The sequence below is a fragment of the Somniosus microcephalus genome, chromosome 12 (genome assembly GCF_052327205.1).
Source record: "Somniosus microcephalus isolate GS21.2 chromosome 12, FLI_Smic_1.0, whole genome shotgun sequence".
Classification (NCBI taxonomy): Eukaryota; Metazoa; Chordata; class Chondrichthyes; order Squaliformes; family Somniosidae; genus Somniosus; species Somniosus microcephalus.
In genome coordinates this window covers 121,970,771-121,987,357 of record NC_140998.1, presented here as the reverse complement: position 1 = coordinate 121,987,357, position 16,587 = coordinate 121,970,771, and the positions used below count along the sequence as shown (strand labels likewise).

The window sequence follows — 16,587 nt, the reverse complement described above, 5'->3', positions numbered from 1 at the left end:
GCTCTGAGGTGCAGCGTCTCCTGAAGGAGGGCATCATCGAGGGGAGCAACAGCCCCTGGCGTGCCCAGGTCGTAGTCGTTAAGACCGGCAATAAAAACCGCCTGGTCATCGACTACAGCCAAACCATAAACCGGTACACCCAGCTGGACGCATATCCCCTTCCCCGCATATCTGACATGGTCAACCAGATTGCACAGTACCGGGTATTCTCCACCATCGACCTTAAGTCGGCCTATCACCAACTCCCTATCTGCCCTGAGGACCGCCAGTATACCGCCTTCGAGGCGAATGCCGCCTCTACCGCTTCCTTAGGGTTCCCTTCGGCGTCACCAACGGGGTTTCGGTCTTCCAAAGGGAGATGGACCGGATGGTTGACCAGAACGCGCTGCAGGCCACGTTTCCTTATCTAGATAACGTCACCATCTGCGGCCGCGACCAGCAGGACCACGATGTTAATCTGGAGAAATTCCTCCGTACGGCCCAACGGCTGAATCTCACTTACAATAAGGAGAAATGTATATTTAACACCTCGCGCCTTGCCATCCTCGGCTGCGTAGTAGAGAACGGAGTCATCGGCCCCGACCCCGAAAGAATGCGCCCCCTCATGGAGCTTCCCCTTCCCCACTGTCAAAAGGCACTGAAGAGAACCCTGGGGCTCTTCGCTTACTATGCCCAATGGGTGCCCAATTATGCGGACAAAGCCAGACCCCTCATGAAGTCCACCTCCTTCCCCCTGACACCAGAAGCATGCGCAGCCTTCTCCCTCATAAAAGGAGACATTGCGAAGGCCACAATGCACGCAGTGGATGAGTCCATCCCTTTCCAAGTGGAGAGCGATGCATCCGACTTCGCCCTAGCTGCAGCCCTAAACCAGGCGGGGAGACCTGTTGCCTTCTTCTCAAGGACCCTCCAGGGCCCTGAGATCCGACACTCTTCTGTCGAGAAGGAGGCCCAGGCAATTGTGGAAGCGGTACGACGCTGGAGGCATTACCTGGCAGGCAAACGATTTACCCTCCTCACCGACCAGCGTTCGGTTGCGTTTATGTTTAATAACAAGCTGAGGGGCAAAATCAAGAACGACAAGATCTTGAGGTGGAGAATCGAGCTCTCCACCTACGAGTACGATATCTTGTACCGGCCTGGTAAACTCAACGAGCCCCCTGATGCTCTATCACGAGGTACATGCGCCAACGCGCAAGTTGATAGACTGCGGACCCTCCACAACGACCTCTGCCACCCCGGGGTCACTAGACTTTACCACTTCATTAAGGCCCGCAACCTGCCCTACTCCATCGAGGAGGTCAGGACCATGACCAGGAACTGCCAAGTCTGTGCCGAATGCAAACTGCATTTCTATAGGCCGGACAGAGCAAGCCTGATCAAGGCCACCCGCCCCTTCGAGCGCTTGAGCATCGATTTTAAGGGGCCCCTCCCGTCCTCTGACCGTAATGTGTACTTCCTCAACATTATTGACGAGTACTCCCGTTTCCCCTTTGCTATCCCCTGCCCAGACATGACCAGCACCACGGTCATCAAATGCCTGAACGACCTCTTCGCCTTGTTCGGGTTCCTGAACTATATACATAGCGACCGGGGCTCATCCTTCATGAGCGAGGAACTTCGCCAGTTCCTGCTGGCGAGAGGTATTGCGGCGAGCAGGACCACCAGCTACAACCCCCGGGGGAACGGCCAGGTGGAAAGAGAGAACGAGACAGTTTGGAAGGCCGTCCTCTTAGCCCTAAAGTCTAAGGGCCTCCCAACCTCTCGCTGGCAGGAAGTCCTCCCGGCAGCGCTCCATTCCATCCGGTCACTGCTTTGTACTGCCATTAATGCCACCCCTCATGAGCAAATGTTCGTTTTCCCCAGGAAGTCGACTACGGGAACCTCGCTACCAACATGGCTGACTTCTCCGGGGCCCGTCCTGCTGCGGAAGCACGTAAGGACCCATAAAACGGACCCCCTGGTCGAGAGGGTGAACCTCCTGCACGCCAACCCCCAGTACGCCTACGTGGCATACCAAGACGGGCGGGAGGACACAGTCTCCTTGCGAGACCTCGCACCCTCGGGCACCCCGGAGATACCACCGTTACCCCCCACCACTCCCCCAAATCCAGCTCCTGTAGGTGGCATGCCGGAACCCCAGGAGCCTCCGTCGGCCACGCAGACACCAGCAGTAACATCGGATACTGCACCACCGCCGCCGCTGCTGCGCCGATCAGAAAGGCTTACGAGGCCTCCTGATAGACTGACATACATGAACTAGTAGTACACTTCACCCCGCCGGACTCAATTTTAAACAAGGGGTGAATGTGGTAAACCACTGTTATCGTTCACAACCGTTCACTATTGTTACACTGTTGTTATCACTGTTTACACTGTTGTTATCACTACACAAGGTTACCTCTTGCCACGCACGCTTTTATACCTGGGCTGACCTCAGCTGACTCCGCCCATGGCTCCGCCTGCTTGCCCAGGTATAAAGGTGACCGCTTGGCTAGTATTCTTCCTTGTTGGAACCGATCACCCACGAGGGTGGGCTCTGTTATTTAGCCAATAAAAACCTATAGTTACTACCTTAACTCGTCGCTTTTCATGGACTGAATTGATAGGTATATCACACCCTCAATAAACTTGAGCTCATCCAAAACCCTGCTGCCCATGTCCTAGCTCGCACCAAGTCCCGTTCCCCCATCAACCCAGTGCTCACTGACCTACATTGGCTCCCAGTCCAGCAACGCTTAAATTAAAAAATTCTCATCCTTATTTTCAGATAACTCCATGGCCTCGCCCCTCCCTATCTCTGTAATCTCCTTCAGCCCTACAACCCGCAGATATTTGCGCTCCACTGACCAATTGCGCATCCCCGATTTTAATTGCTCCACATTGGCAGCCGTGCTTTCAGCTGCCTAGGCCAGAGCTCTGGAATTCCTTCCCTAAATCTCTCCACCTCTCTCTCCTCCTTTAAGACGCTCCTTAAAACCGACTTCTTTGAACAAGCTTTTGGTCATCTGTTCCAATATCTCCTTATGTGGCTCGGTGTCAAATTTTGTTTGATAACGCTCCTGTGAAGCGCCTTGGGACGTTTTACTACGTTAAAGGCGCTATATAAATGCAAGTTGTTGTTGTTTCCAAGTGAAAACAATTTGATATATAATTGTTTTCCAAAGTGTAAAATAAAATCTGATGGCTAACTACTGCGGTTAACCCTCCACATGGTGTATTGAAATGTTTGATATTTTGAGAAAAAAACTATAACTCAGATAATGGATTTTAAAGTTTGAGAAAGCAGTTAAAAAAGCATATGGGATCCTGGGCTTCATAAATAGAGGCATAGAGTACAAAAGCAAGGAAATTATAATGAACATTTATAAAACACTGGTCCGACCTCAACTGGAGTATTGTGTCTAATTCAGGGCACTGCACTTTAGGAAGGATGTGAAGGCCTTAGAGAGAGTGCAGAAAAGATTTACGAGAATGGTTCCAAGGATGAAGGACTTCAGTTGCGTTTATAGACTGGAGAAGCTGGGGTTGTTCTTCTTACAGCAGAGACGGTTGAGCGGAGATTTGATAGAGGTGTTCAAAATCATGAGGGGTCTGGACAGAGTAGATAGAGAGAAACTGTTCCCATTGGCGGAAGGATCAAGAACCAGAGGACACAGCTTTATGGTGATTGGCAGATAAGGTGCTATACTAAAGGTGACATGAGGAAAACATTCTTTACACAGCAAGTGGTTGCGTTCTGGAATGCACTGCCTGAGAGGGTGGTGGAGGCAGATTCAATCATGGCTTTCAAAAAGGAATTAGATAAATACCTGAAGGAATAAAATTTGCAGGTTACGGGGAAAGGGCAGGGGAGTGGGACTAGCTGGAGTGCTCTTGCAGAGAATCGGCACGGGCTCGACGGGACGATTGGCCTCCTTCTGTGCTGTAACCATTCTATGATTCTATACCACGCTGCATTCTGTGAAATGTATGTTATTGGTGCATTCATTTAAAAGCTATCAATCTGAGGCTGGCTGGTGCAGAGTATGTTCTCATCAGGCAGTACCCTATTTATACTATATGGCTGGAACGGCAATTCTCCTGCATGTTTACAAAGATGCACACAGCCTTTCTTCCTGAAAACCCTCAGCACTTTGCAAACCACGTTGGACATTGCACAGACCTTATACTCAATGGCCCAGAAATTCGGGTCGGGGGCTTCCTGCGGATGCAAGCCCCCGACCTGCACTTACCTTGCGCGCCGGCCATTGAGCTGTGGGCCCGTGTGGGATTCCGATCCTGGGCCTCCTCCAACTGCCGGCGCGCAGTGCTTGCGTATCCCAGGGGCGCAGTTAGTTCGATGCGTCCCCTGGGATCACGTGGGCCATGGAGAGACAATGGTAGCAGGGAATGCTCCATTCGTAAGTTTGACAGGAAGAGCTGTCAAACCTATAAATACTAATAAGCCCCAAAACATCACTAAAACTTCAAATACATTTTTTTTTAAATCACATTTTTAAAATAACTATAAATTACATGAAATAACTATTTTAAACAATAATTTAAATTTTTGAAAAAATTAATTACATTTTCTAACAGAGCTATAAATAAACTTACCTTTCTTTAAAGTATTTAAAAATAATAAACCTGTGGAAAAAATGTTAATTTTAATTAATTCACCACTTACTTTGTTAAAAGCAGGCCTTGCGCCTGCTTTTTAAAAGTGTAACTGCTGGAGACTTACCCTCCCGGAAAACCTGCAAAAAAAAGTAAGTTCGATATGCACGCGCTGCCTCTCCGGCGTACGCGTTCCACTTGTCAACCCCTTCTTTCAGGGGAACGGAAGTGCCGGTTTCCCGTGCATGCGCAGTGCATGCACGAAACCAGCACTTTCGTTGGGCCTATGCGTGAGTACCCCGTGCGTACTCACGCGTTGGGACCCAAATTTCTGGGCTCATGTGTTGTCAAACCCAAGCAGTGCAAGATTATTTTTCTCTAGGAAGTTTCACACCACTTCTTTCCAGTCAGGGTAGACTCTAGCTCTCAAGTTACACTGTAACGTTAGCATTGCTGTGCAGCTAAAGTTGTAGTATAATACATGTTAATATTTGAGCTTTGACCAGTTTAGGTCCTACACTCTTGCAGCACCCTCCCTAAACCTCTTTACCTTGCAACTTACTTTCCATCTTTAAAAGCCTCCTCAATATCTTTTCAACTGTGTTTTTGATAAGTTCTCCTACTTCTTCTACTGTCACTTGGTCTGCTCCATCCTATGTGAATTACCGTGGGACATTTTATTACATTAAAGGTGCTATACCAATATAAATTGCAGTTGATATTACAGTACTTAAACCAGCAGATTACTGATAGAAATAATTTCACCAAAACAGTGCTGTTATTTACACTTTTTTTAGTGCACTGTATAATCTTTCAAACCAGCATGGACTGGTTGAGCCGAACGGCCTGTTTCTGTGCTGTGTATTCCAAGTAATTCTATGTAAAGAAAATTCTCACAGGACCATTCGTTGTCTAATTGAAATATACTTGAATCATTGTTCTAACCTTCTTGTTTAATTTAACCATAATCTGAACTCAAATTCCAGTGTTTGGATCAGCAAAATTAAAAATGATCTTTCATCACCGTCAGTCACCACTTTAGCAATCTTCATCTTTCTCACCCTGCATACCTTTCAATCACTCTTCCCTACCCACTTCTCTTCCTTACTGGGGCACTGTTTTTTTCTTGAAATTACATTTCTGGGTCCGTGGCTAGATTAACAGGGATACAAGCATACCAAATGCTGAGGGCTGGAGTGCTGAAGGACTTCTGTAGTCAGCAAGCTCAATCAATTACAAACCTACATTTGTGCAACCTTTATTGGTTATTATAATTTGCAGCAAAACCTTTAAGTGCAGCCTTGTGACTTTTAATATAGGCTGCATATAGTGACACCACAAGTCCTGGCCAGAATGGAAATGATTGGGTAATTCCCCTGTCAATCACGCTGTAAGTAACTGGGATTGATTTTACGCACATAATTTGTATTATGTAACTATTCTCCATTCATTGCATTTTGATGGAGAAATAGTCTTGCTGTACTTGGGAGACCCTGTTGTCGTTTCTGTAATGTATGTACCTTTAAGGGGAGAACTACTTTTTACAGCTCCTGTATATTGTAGTACCGGCAGTGACCACACCTGTATATAAACCCTGAGTAGTGATCTGTACAGTTAGTTCTAGAGTAACCCTCATTCAGTAAACACCTGTTGAATCGTTCCTGCAGTCTTTTGTCTGATTATTGAAGGACACAACATTCAGATACACGGCTCTAACATTGGCGACGTGGCAGATTCGAACCTACCTGCAACTCTGCAGATTCGCTCCTGGAGAACAGTGGAAGGAGGTCGAGTCCAGAAGCTCGGGCGTCGACTTCGGGCAACCGCCCAGTCATCCAGCGGAGATTTGAGCATCGCAGGGGAGGCTGTTGAGAGCCAGGCTTGGCTTTCCAGTCACGGTGGTCCAGCGAAACGGGCTGGCAACAGGTACTGCGCAGACCCTTCCCGGACAGCGGCGGCTAGAGCCGACCAAGCGGCACAGAAAAAGGCCGAGCAGCGTCGACGGGGGAGAGAGAGAGGGCAGAGCGCACAGGGCGCAGCCGGTGTTCAGGACCGAGCGGCGTCAATGGGGAGAGAGACGAGAGAGAGCAGAGCGCAGCTGGTGTTCAAGGGCCGAGCAGCGTCAACGGGGGAGAGAGGCGCGCAGGAAAACGCGAGGTGCTGCCATTACCACGAGGACCGCAGAGAGCGGCATTGGCAGCAGCGCAGGAGCAGCGCATGAAACCCACAGGGCGTCGCCATTTGCCACGAGGACCGCCGAGAGCGGCGTTGGCAGCAGCGCGGGAGGCGCCATTTTAAGCCGCAGCAGGGAAGAAAGGAAAGCGCGGGAGACGCCATTTTAAGCCGCAGCGGGGAAGAAAGGAAAGCGCGGGAGATGCCATTTTTAGCCAGTCTAACCACACCCAAAAATGCCGAAGAGTGGCAGTATCACAGCGTTCGACAATGAAGTCGAAGATTGGACGACATATGTCGAACGCATAGAAGTATACTGCAAGGCGAATGAAGTGCCAGATGACAAGAAAGCGCTGGTATTGTTGAATTCAATGGGTGCAAAAACGTATGGCTTACTACGAAACCTAGTAACCCCAGAGAAGCCAGTAGAAAAGGATTTTGAAAACATAGTGTCAATCCTACAGGACCACTTAAACCCTGATAGCAGAAAGATTTAAGTTTCACAAAAGGAACCAGCATAAAGATGAAAGTAATGCTGAGTATTTAACGGAACTGCGCAAGCTATCGAAACACTGCCAGTTTGGAACGGGACTAGCAGATACTTTAAGGGACAAGTTCGTGTGTGGGCTTCAAAGTGAAGGAACCCAGAAACGGCTTCTATCAGAAAAGGATCTTACGCTGGACAAGGCTTTCAGCATTGCAGTATCACACGAAGCACCAGCACAGGGCGCGGCAGAGATACAACGGAGACCGCAAGAATATGGCACAAATGAAATGTCATACGGAACAGTGAAGTGCTATTGCTGTGGCAGAACAACACACGACCATAATGATTGCTGGTTCAAGGACAAAGTGTGCAGACAGTGTGGAAAAGTAGGACACATAGCAAGAGTCTGCAGGTCGGGAAAGAAAACCAGCAGCAAGAAATCTCCACAGGAGAAGTACAAGAAGGTACATAAGGTGACGGAGAGTAGTTCAGACGAACAGAAAAGTGATACAGACTCCGGAAGCAAGGAGCTGGGTTGTCTGAAACTACATAATGTGATCAAAACGGAGGATCACCAAACTATCTGGGTCACGCTCAAGATAGCAGGAGTCCAAGTGAAAATGGAATTGGACACAGGATCAGCCCTAACAGTCATAAACTGAAGGGACTACAAGCGGCTATTCTCACATATACCCTTGAGAGATACAAAGATTGTCTTGAAGACATACACGGGGCAAAAAGTCTACCTCAAAGGAAAAATAAGGGTGAACGTTATATAGAACGGCAAGGAAACACCAAAAATGGACCTATATGTATTGCCAGATGGAGGACCACCACTACTAGGATGTGAATGGATCCGGAAGATACAGCTAGATTGGCATTCCATACAAGCACTGACTGTAGATGCCAAAAAGGATGACGACGTCACACCTGGTCGACTGTCAAAAATGCTAACTGACGCACAAGAAGTGTTCCAGCAGGGACTTGGAACACTAAAAGGCATAACAGCGACGATCAAAATAGAGGAAAATGCAAGCCCAAAGTTTTTTTTTTTTTTTTTTTTTTTTTTTAAGGCCAGTACCTTATGCGATCCGCCCAGCTGTCGAAGCAGAGCTGGAAGGTTTGGAACGTTCAGGAGTACTGTCCAAAGTGGACTGGAGCGAGTGGGCTACACCCATCGTTCCTGTAATGAAGAGGTCGTTGAGTAATACGCCTGGGGAACCAAAGAAGGTTCGCATCTGTGGGGACTTTAAGGTGACAGTGAACCCAGTCCTTCACACTGTACAATATCCGCTTCCGCGGATTGAAGATATTTTCGCCTCGCTATCTGGAGGGAAACTCTTCACTAAGATTGATCTGGCCCAGGCGTACCTGCAAATGGAGGTAGAAGAAGCCTCGAAACAGTACCTCATGATCAACACTCATAAAGGTCTCTACCAATACAACCGGCTGGTGTTCGGGGTAGCATCAGCTCCAGCTATTTGGCAAAGGGCAATGGAACAAGTCCTGCAAGGGATTCCAGGGACCCAGTGTTATTTGGACGACATCCTGGTCACGGGCGAAAATTACAGTGATCACCTCGCCAACCTGGAGCAGGTGCTCACTAGATTGAAGGAATATGGGCTCCGAGCTAATCGCCACAAATGCGAGTTTTTCCAGAAGCAGATCTCGTATTGTGGCCACGTTATTGATAAAGAGGGGTTACATAAGTCCCCTGAAAAGATTGAGGCAGTAGTCAAGGCTCCAGCACCGGAAAATGTGTCACAACTGAGGTCGTTCCTCGGGCTGGTGAACTACTACCATAAGTTCTTGCCAAATTTGTCTACCGTACTACATCCACTGAACACTCTACTGCAAACGGGGGTACCATGGAAGTGGAGTGACGAATGTAAACGAGCTTTCCAGAAGAGCAAAGCATTGATCACATCAAAAGAGGTGTTGGCTCATTTCAACTCAGCACTACCAATTCGGTTGGCGTGTGATGCATCACCCTATGGCATTGGAGCGGTGCTGTTGCACAAATTCCCGGACGGCTCGGAGAGGCCAGTAGCCTTTGCGTCTCGGTCACTAACCTCAGCCGAGCGTAACTATGCCCAGATTGACAGGGAGGCCCTCAGCCTAGTGTGGGGAGTGAAAAAGTTCACTCACTATCTGCACGGGCAGAAGTTCACCTTGCTGACTGACCACCAACCACTTGTCTCCATCTTTAATCCAAAGAAGGGCGTTCCGGTGATGACTGCGCAACGGCTACAAAGATGGTCCCTTTTTCTAGGGGCGCACCAATATGAAATCGAGTATAAGGGCACGAAACAGCATGGAAACGCTGATGGGCTATCACGCCTGCCACTGCCTACTGCGGAGGAAGCACCAGCAGTGGATCCTGTCGAAATATTTCATTCGACTATAATTGAATGCTTGCCAGTAACTTACGCTGGTATATGGAAGGAGACCCGAAATGACCCGACACTGTCTCGGGTATATGATTTGACGGTGAAGGGATGGCCAGCACATGGCGACTCACTGTTGCCAGCATTCTCATCCAGAAGAGAACAACTGTCAGTATGCCAGGGGACCTTGATGTGTGGATCCCGAGTGGTAATTCCACCCAAGTTAAGGGAGAGAGTGCTCAATGAGCTTCACGAAAGTCATCTGGGAGGGGTGAAAATGAAAAGCCTTGCTAGGGCTTATGTGTGGTGGCCGGGGATCGATCAGCAAATCGAGGACCTGACAAAGAGCTGCTCAGGATGCCAGAAGGTCCAAAATGCACCACCACATGCCCCTCTACACCCATGGGAGTGGCCCTCATCTCCATGGCAACGGGTGCATATTGATTTTGCTGGTCCATTCATGGACTCAATGTTTTTAATAGCCGTGGATGCGCACTCGAAATGGCCTGAGGTGATCAAAATGTCCTCCACCACCACGGAGAAAACTATTGCAGTCCTACGGACCATTTTTGCCAGGAACGGCTTGCCAGAGCAGATTTGCTCTGATAACGGACCACAGTTTGTGTCCGAAGAGTTTCGAAGATTTATGAAAAGGAATGGGGTAAGGCATTACACTTCCGCCGCGTATCATCCAGCCACAAATGGATTGGCTGAGAGGTTCGTACAAACCCTTAAGAAGGCAATAAAGGCTATGTACAATGACAACATTCCGCTGCAGCACAAGGTGGACAATTTCCTGTTCGCCTATCGGAATGCGACACATGCAGTCACCAACCAGGCCCCAGCCATGATGTTCTTTAACCGAAGGTTAAGATCTCGCCTGGATTTGCTCAGACCAAATGTACGAAGAGATGTTGAGAGTAAGCAATTCCAGCACATCAATGAGAAGCCAACAAGGAGCTTCAATGTAGGGCAACCAGTCTTGGCCCGCGACTACCGAACAGAAAAATGGCAGCCAGGAACGATATGCACACGGCAGGGCCCACTAATGTACACAGTGGACGTTGGGGAGAGCATCGTGAGACGCCATGCTGACCAGATCCTAGAGTCACAGGAACAAGTCAACCCCATGCCTCGCCTATACGTACCTGGTGATGAACCCGACGTACAGGTAGCATCTACCCCAGAAACAGTAGCATCGGATGCTGATGAACCAACCGACGACAGGGGGCCAGAATCGCCTCTGCACCAAGAGCAAGACACTCGGGAAAGGCGCTATCCAGAAAGGATCAGGAAGCCTCCCCAAAGACTGAATTTATAAATAGACTATTTTCAGCTAATGTTGCATGTTAAAAGTGTTAATTGTAATTAGTTTGATATTTAATTGTTAAGAGTGTTATGGTACTGTTAATCTAAAAGGGGAGGAATTGTAATGTATGTACCTTTAAGGGGAGAACTACTTTTTACAGCTCCTGTATCCTGTAGTACTGGCAGTGACCACACCTGTATATAAACCCTGAGTAGTGATTTGTATAGTTAGTTCTAGAGTAACCCTCATTCAGTAAACACCTGTTGAATCGTTCCTGCAGTCTTTTGTCTGATTATTGAAGGACACAACATTCAGATACACGGATCTAACAGTTTCCGTCGTACGTTCAGTTTGCTGTAGTTCATGAGTAAATTAAAACCACACGTCCCGTCCCATCTCCAACTCACTGGATGACACAGTGGTGTCACTATTCACTCCATTTAAAATAAAATCTGACATAATAGTGGGTTTAGAGGAATTGCTAACAATTAGCTTTAAAAGTAAATATTTGGAAAATACACTGGATACTAGTTATTTACAGAAATTAGTGACCAGTTATTAGACTTTGCCAACACTGCAAGTACAACACATCTGGAAAACAAAACTTTCTTTAGTAACTCTCTGGAATGTCACGTACCTTGGCAAAAAACTTGATCTCCTGCTCATGAGATTTGTCTGCTTTACCACTACTGACAATAGCCTCTGTCAACACAAACGCAAATCATTTCGTCACAACAAAACATTAAGCAGAAATGAAAGAGTTATAACTCAAGTGGATCAGATTCAGGTAACTTTTGAAATGTATAAAAGAGGTCAAACTCTTCCACAATAAAATAAATACCACCCATCAGCTCAAAAGGTATGTTTCCATTGAACAAAATATTTGCGTGAACATTATAGAATGCGGGGCCTCTGCTGACAGCTCCAGAAAGGTATTCCCCAGGTGCTGAGTTTCTGATCCTAGTTCTGCCATTGTGGAGAGACAGAGACCAGCTACTTCCTAAAAGGGAAGGAGGAGAAATGGGAGGTAGAGTCAGCCCAGGTGCATCTCCTGATAGCCAGCAGAACTACCAGGGGCCTGGGAACAGTTTGCCGGATTACTCTCACAGCTAAGTATAATCCTGCCATGGTAAAATCTAGGATAGCAAACTCCTCTTAAGAAAAAATGAAAGAATGCTGATTTTGCTCAGCAAGTGACAAACCGCTAATTAAATTGTATTCTCAGATCACGGGCAAGTATTCTGCAATTTCATTGGTGGATCGTTAATTACAGAGAAGAATTTGCATCCCCTTGTTCTTTTTTGTTGAAAAAGGAATTTTGTGCTCATCCAGAGAAAAGAAAGGTGAAGAAAAATGTGTTTCAAACCAAAAACAAACACACTGACTTAAACAGAAAACATTTCATACCATATTAAAAGGTGCAGCATTGATTATTCAATTATCCACTTGCTAATTTTTATATATTCAGTGTTTCAAACCAATCACTAATATCAATATACTTGAGTAGGTTTGGAGATAAGTCCATCAGTATCATCGTAAAAACAGAGGGGGGGCCGATCTTAACCCTACCCACCCACTGGAAAACAGCTGCATGAGCAGTTCAAATCCTCCATGTTACTGACGCCGGGGGCTGACCATTGCCAGTTTAACCTGCTATACTGAGCAGGCAGCAAGCACACTCACCCAAGGCCGATGAGGTCCTTTTTCACATTTGCTGACGTCATCAGGACCCGATTACAGTTTTAACTGAACGGCCTGAGCGGAAGCCACAGTGCTTTCCCTGACAGGCGAAGACAGTGGGGAAGAGGATCGGGGTCAGAAGAGGCCCAGACAGGCAAGTTTTTTTAGTCTCCTTGTGGGGCCAGGAGTGGTCCTCCAGGCCCCACGAAGAAATATTAAACCTCTTAACAGGTGGGAAGTTGACCAGCAGGATTAAAGTGAGGGCTGACCGTTAAAATTGTCTTGGTCTGCCATGGGCAGACGGGAAATTAATTTACCACAGCGCAGTTTCCTACCAGAAACCGGCTGGCAGTTATATGTTTCATATTCTTTGCATATACAGTATTAAATTAAAGTTCTAGTTTAGTTCTATAAATTAGTATAGCAATTATTACCAGTTTTATAGAATATTTTTAAAAAGTGATAAATGTAATTTACAAGATGGATATTTCTGTTGCAAACAGGGTAGATTAGTATTTTGTAGTATCAAATATAACTATAAGGATTAAGAAGTGGTTATGGTTGAGAATTAGTGGTAAGTAAATATTATCCAGAATGTTGTTACGTACCTAAATGTGCTATAAACTCCTGAGCTGAGTCGACACATTTTAGCGCCTTTACTAAGAATTTATAAGCAAATCGCTTCTCAAAAGAAGAGGAATCCAATTCCATATCCTTTAGGCCTCTGTAAACACATCACATGATCAAACTGTTGGGCTATGCAACTTCTAACACTGGTAGTCTCAACAATGTTTCATTGTTGTTCAGTATAACAATTACTAAATCTTTGTTTAACATTTTAGATTGCTCAGATTAACATGACAACTTCTTTGTTAGCCTGTGTAACAATCAACAGGATCCAATGATGTTTCCATTTTTATTTGCAGGGTTCTATCATGCAGAAAGAGCACATCTATTACCTGGACACTGCATAGCCATTCACTTGGAGGAACTTGAACAGTTCATGGGCCTTGTCACGATCACGGGCCTTTTCCTTGGCAGTCAAAGTATCATAGGGCATAAGTGAGGTTTGGCTGCCACCACCTATTACAAATTGGCAGTTGGAAATACTGTGTTGGTTACTTTGGAGTAATGATCATGACTTATTTACCAAGTACTGTACCTGCAAAAACTAAGCAAATTATCTTCTTATTGACAATTTATTCATACAGATGCCGTAAAACTAAAGACAGAAAGGAAATTCAATGGACTTTAAAAAGAAAAAAAGACTTGCGTTTATATAGTGCCTTTCACGACCTCAAGATGTCCCAAAGAGCTTTACAGCCCAGTGTAGTCACTGTTGTAATGTAGGAAACGCGGTAGCCAATTTGTGCAAAGCAAGCTCCCACAAGCAACAATCAAATATATGACCAGATCATTTGTTTTTTTAGGTGTTGGTTGAGGGGTAAATGTTAGCCAGGACACTAGGAGAATGCCCCTGCTTTTCTTTGAAAAGTGCTGTGGGATCTTTTACATCTACCTGAGAGGTTTAAAGTCTCATCCGACAGTGTGACAGTGCAGAACTCCCTCAATACTGCAGTTAAACAACATGCAGCTAGGACTTATGAAAACATTGGGATACCTCAATTTATTTTTAATGTTTTTGGCATGATTTTTGCAATTCCATTGGAATTATTGAGGGATTCCAGGTGAATAGAAACCATTCCATGAGTGTCACATTTAGGTCTACCACACCAAAAAGCTCCATGTTGAGAATTGTGCAGTGGAACTTCTTGATCGAATTTTAATTAATTAATTTTTTTTTGCTTCCAAGGAAGTCAATGATGCAATAGTTACATATAATGTTTGAATACTGTACTAAATTGTTGTGCACAACTGGATATTGCAAGGAATGAAAACCAAATGCAGTTTGATCACCTATTCGATACACATGGCCAGAGTTTTAGACCTGAAATTATAGCAACAGTCCTACATCAACACCATGCAATTCCTTCATGTTTCTTTATCACACTAAAAGAATCAATGCTTGTGATCAGGAGTCAATATAAAACAGTTCAAAAGTAACTTCATGCACAAATGCACAAAGCACTTCAGTAAGACTCACCTTTGCTTTCTAATTCTGTTTTTCTCTTTCTGGCCCAAATGTTGTAATATTTTTCTGCCATAAGCTCCGTCATTGTCTAGGTCAGAAACCAACAGCAACATAAACAAAAGTTTGCATTGGACTAACTACTCATTTTGATGTAGGTTTGGATTGACAGTTTAACATTTTCTTTACCCATGTTTGAGGTATGTGTGGTCAGAGAGGAGAAATAAAAATATTAATTAAGGCTGCTATCTAAAATATCATGTAACAGTATGTAGCGGTCTTGCAAAGAAGCATTTAGAGATTAAAATAAATATATTCATTATAAGAAGCAATAATGATGGGAGTTGTTAGATCTACTTTTGGCATAGTTTACAAATAATTTCAACTTCTTCATTTTCCTTTATATAGAAAGATGAATACAAAATAAATTAATGAATGGAGTTTACTTCAAGAAAACCTGTGAAAAGACTTTCTGTGACAAAGCACATCATGCACCAAAATTATCTCCACACTAATCTTTAAAAAATGATGTTGAAGAATTAAATCATGGCCAGGGACCTTCATTCTATTACCTGCAATTTTCACTCAACCCAACTACCAATTGCAAATCATACTAGTTAAATCTGGAAGCTAAAACTATTAGAATAATTCTGCCGCCCAAGTGAAGAACAAAAGTGGTATATTGTATTGTTTATTTTTAATGTAGTCCTGTTATTCATACTTCAAAAAGGGGTTCAACCCACCCATCTTGAATAAGCATAATTAGTTAGCTTTCTTTGAAAAGTAATGAATTGGTTCTCAACTGTGTTGATTTTACATCCTGTCTTAGCTAATCATATGTTTATAGGAACTTTGTTAAGATGTGTTCACAGATAGGAATATCATGAACACGTTCATCTTGGTGTGATGCCAGTCTAAAATGTAATTAAAAAATAATGTCATGTGTTAAAACAGTCCATTTGAGTTGAGTGGAGACTACAGGTAATGGGAATGAAGTTCCCTGACAATCATCTTACTGATCACTTGGATATTAGACTGTTAAGATTTTGGTTGCTAAGGACAATCTTCAAAGGAACTGCTTTTGACTTCAAAAATGAAAATCATCCTTAAAACACAAGGGGGTCGATTTGAGGCCGGACGCGGGGGAGGGCATCAGCCCAGATTATTTTTGTGGGGTCTGGAAGTGCGTTCCTGCTTCTCCTAGCCGCACAAAAATAATTTAAAACTTACCTTTTCGGGGCATCTTTGTCTGTATCGCCAGTAAAACTGGCCCAGAGACTACACAGCACACGCTCTGACTTGTTCTGCCCTAAAATGGCAATTGTGGTTCTATGCTCGCCATAGGACCCCAGTTTGCATATTAAAAGGGACCCACCAGTTAAAACAGGTAGGCACTTTGACCCTTGTAAAAATAGCAGTGGCCAGAGGCTCGTGTTAATGGGGCAGTAAGTCTACTGACCCCATCCTGAGACAGTTTATGCCCCGTTAACACCAATTTGGCAAGTTAAAATCATCCTCAAGAACCTTTGAGTGCTCAGCAGTTCTGGCATTATCTGATATATCGCTTGTCAGATTGGTAAGGCTACTGATTTCCAGCATACATGGAGAAATGGACGGAAAGTGATCCCAAAACACCCGTAAAATTCCAAAATACAAAAAAAATGGAATTTGACTTATTCAGTCACCATTCAACAATGGTCCTGGTGATTGAGTCCATCAAACTCTGTACACAAATGTTTATATTTTACGGCATTATGTGTCTAATCAAGAATTTGCCAGATGGATCTGGGAGAATCACATGCTCTTTAACCAGGCCTCCCATTTCTATGTATTATAAATGATCACTTGCGCTGTATTGTGCTTG

The 16,587-nt window shown here is 45.1% G+C and overlaps 1 protein-coding gene across 8 annotated transcripts in view; it reads right to left on the bottom strand.

Annotated features, from left to right (window-relative positions):
• The window catches only part of LOC147109494 (ryanodine receptor 3-like), a 506,629-nt gene that overhangs the window by 177,695 nt on the left and 312,347 nt on the right, over nucleotides 1-16,587 (bottom strand). For all 8 annotated transcript variants that reach the window (XM_086003490.1, XM_086003491.1, XM_086003492.1 and 5 more), the window contains 4 exons: nucleotides 14,739-14,814; nucleotides 13,594-13,717; nucleotides 13,243-13,358; nucleotides 11,592-11,656 (listed from right to left, as the gene is read on the bottom strand). In XM_086003490.1, the coding sequence (XP_085859616.1) occupies nucleotides 11,592-11,656; nucleotides 13,243-13,358; nucleotides 13,594-13,717; nucleotides 14,739-14,814 (381 nt within the window). The remainder of the gene's footprint in view (nucleotides 1-11,591; nucleotides 11,657-13,242; nucleotides 13,359-13,593; nucleotides 13,718-14,738; nucleotides 14,815-16,587) is intronic.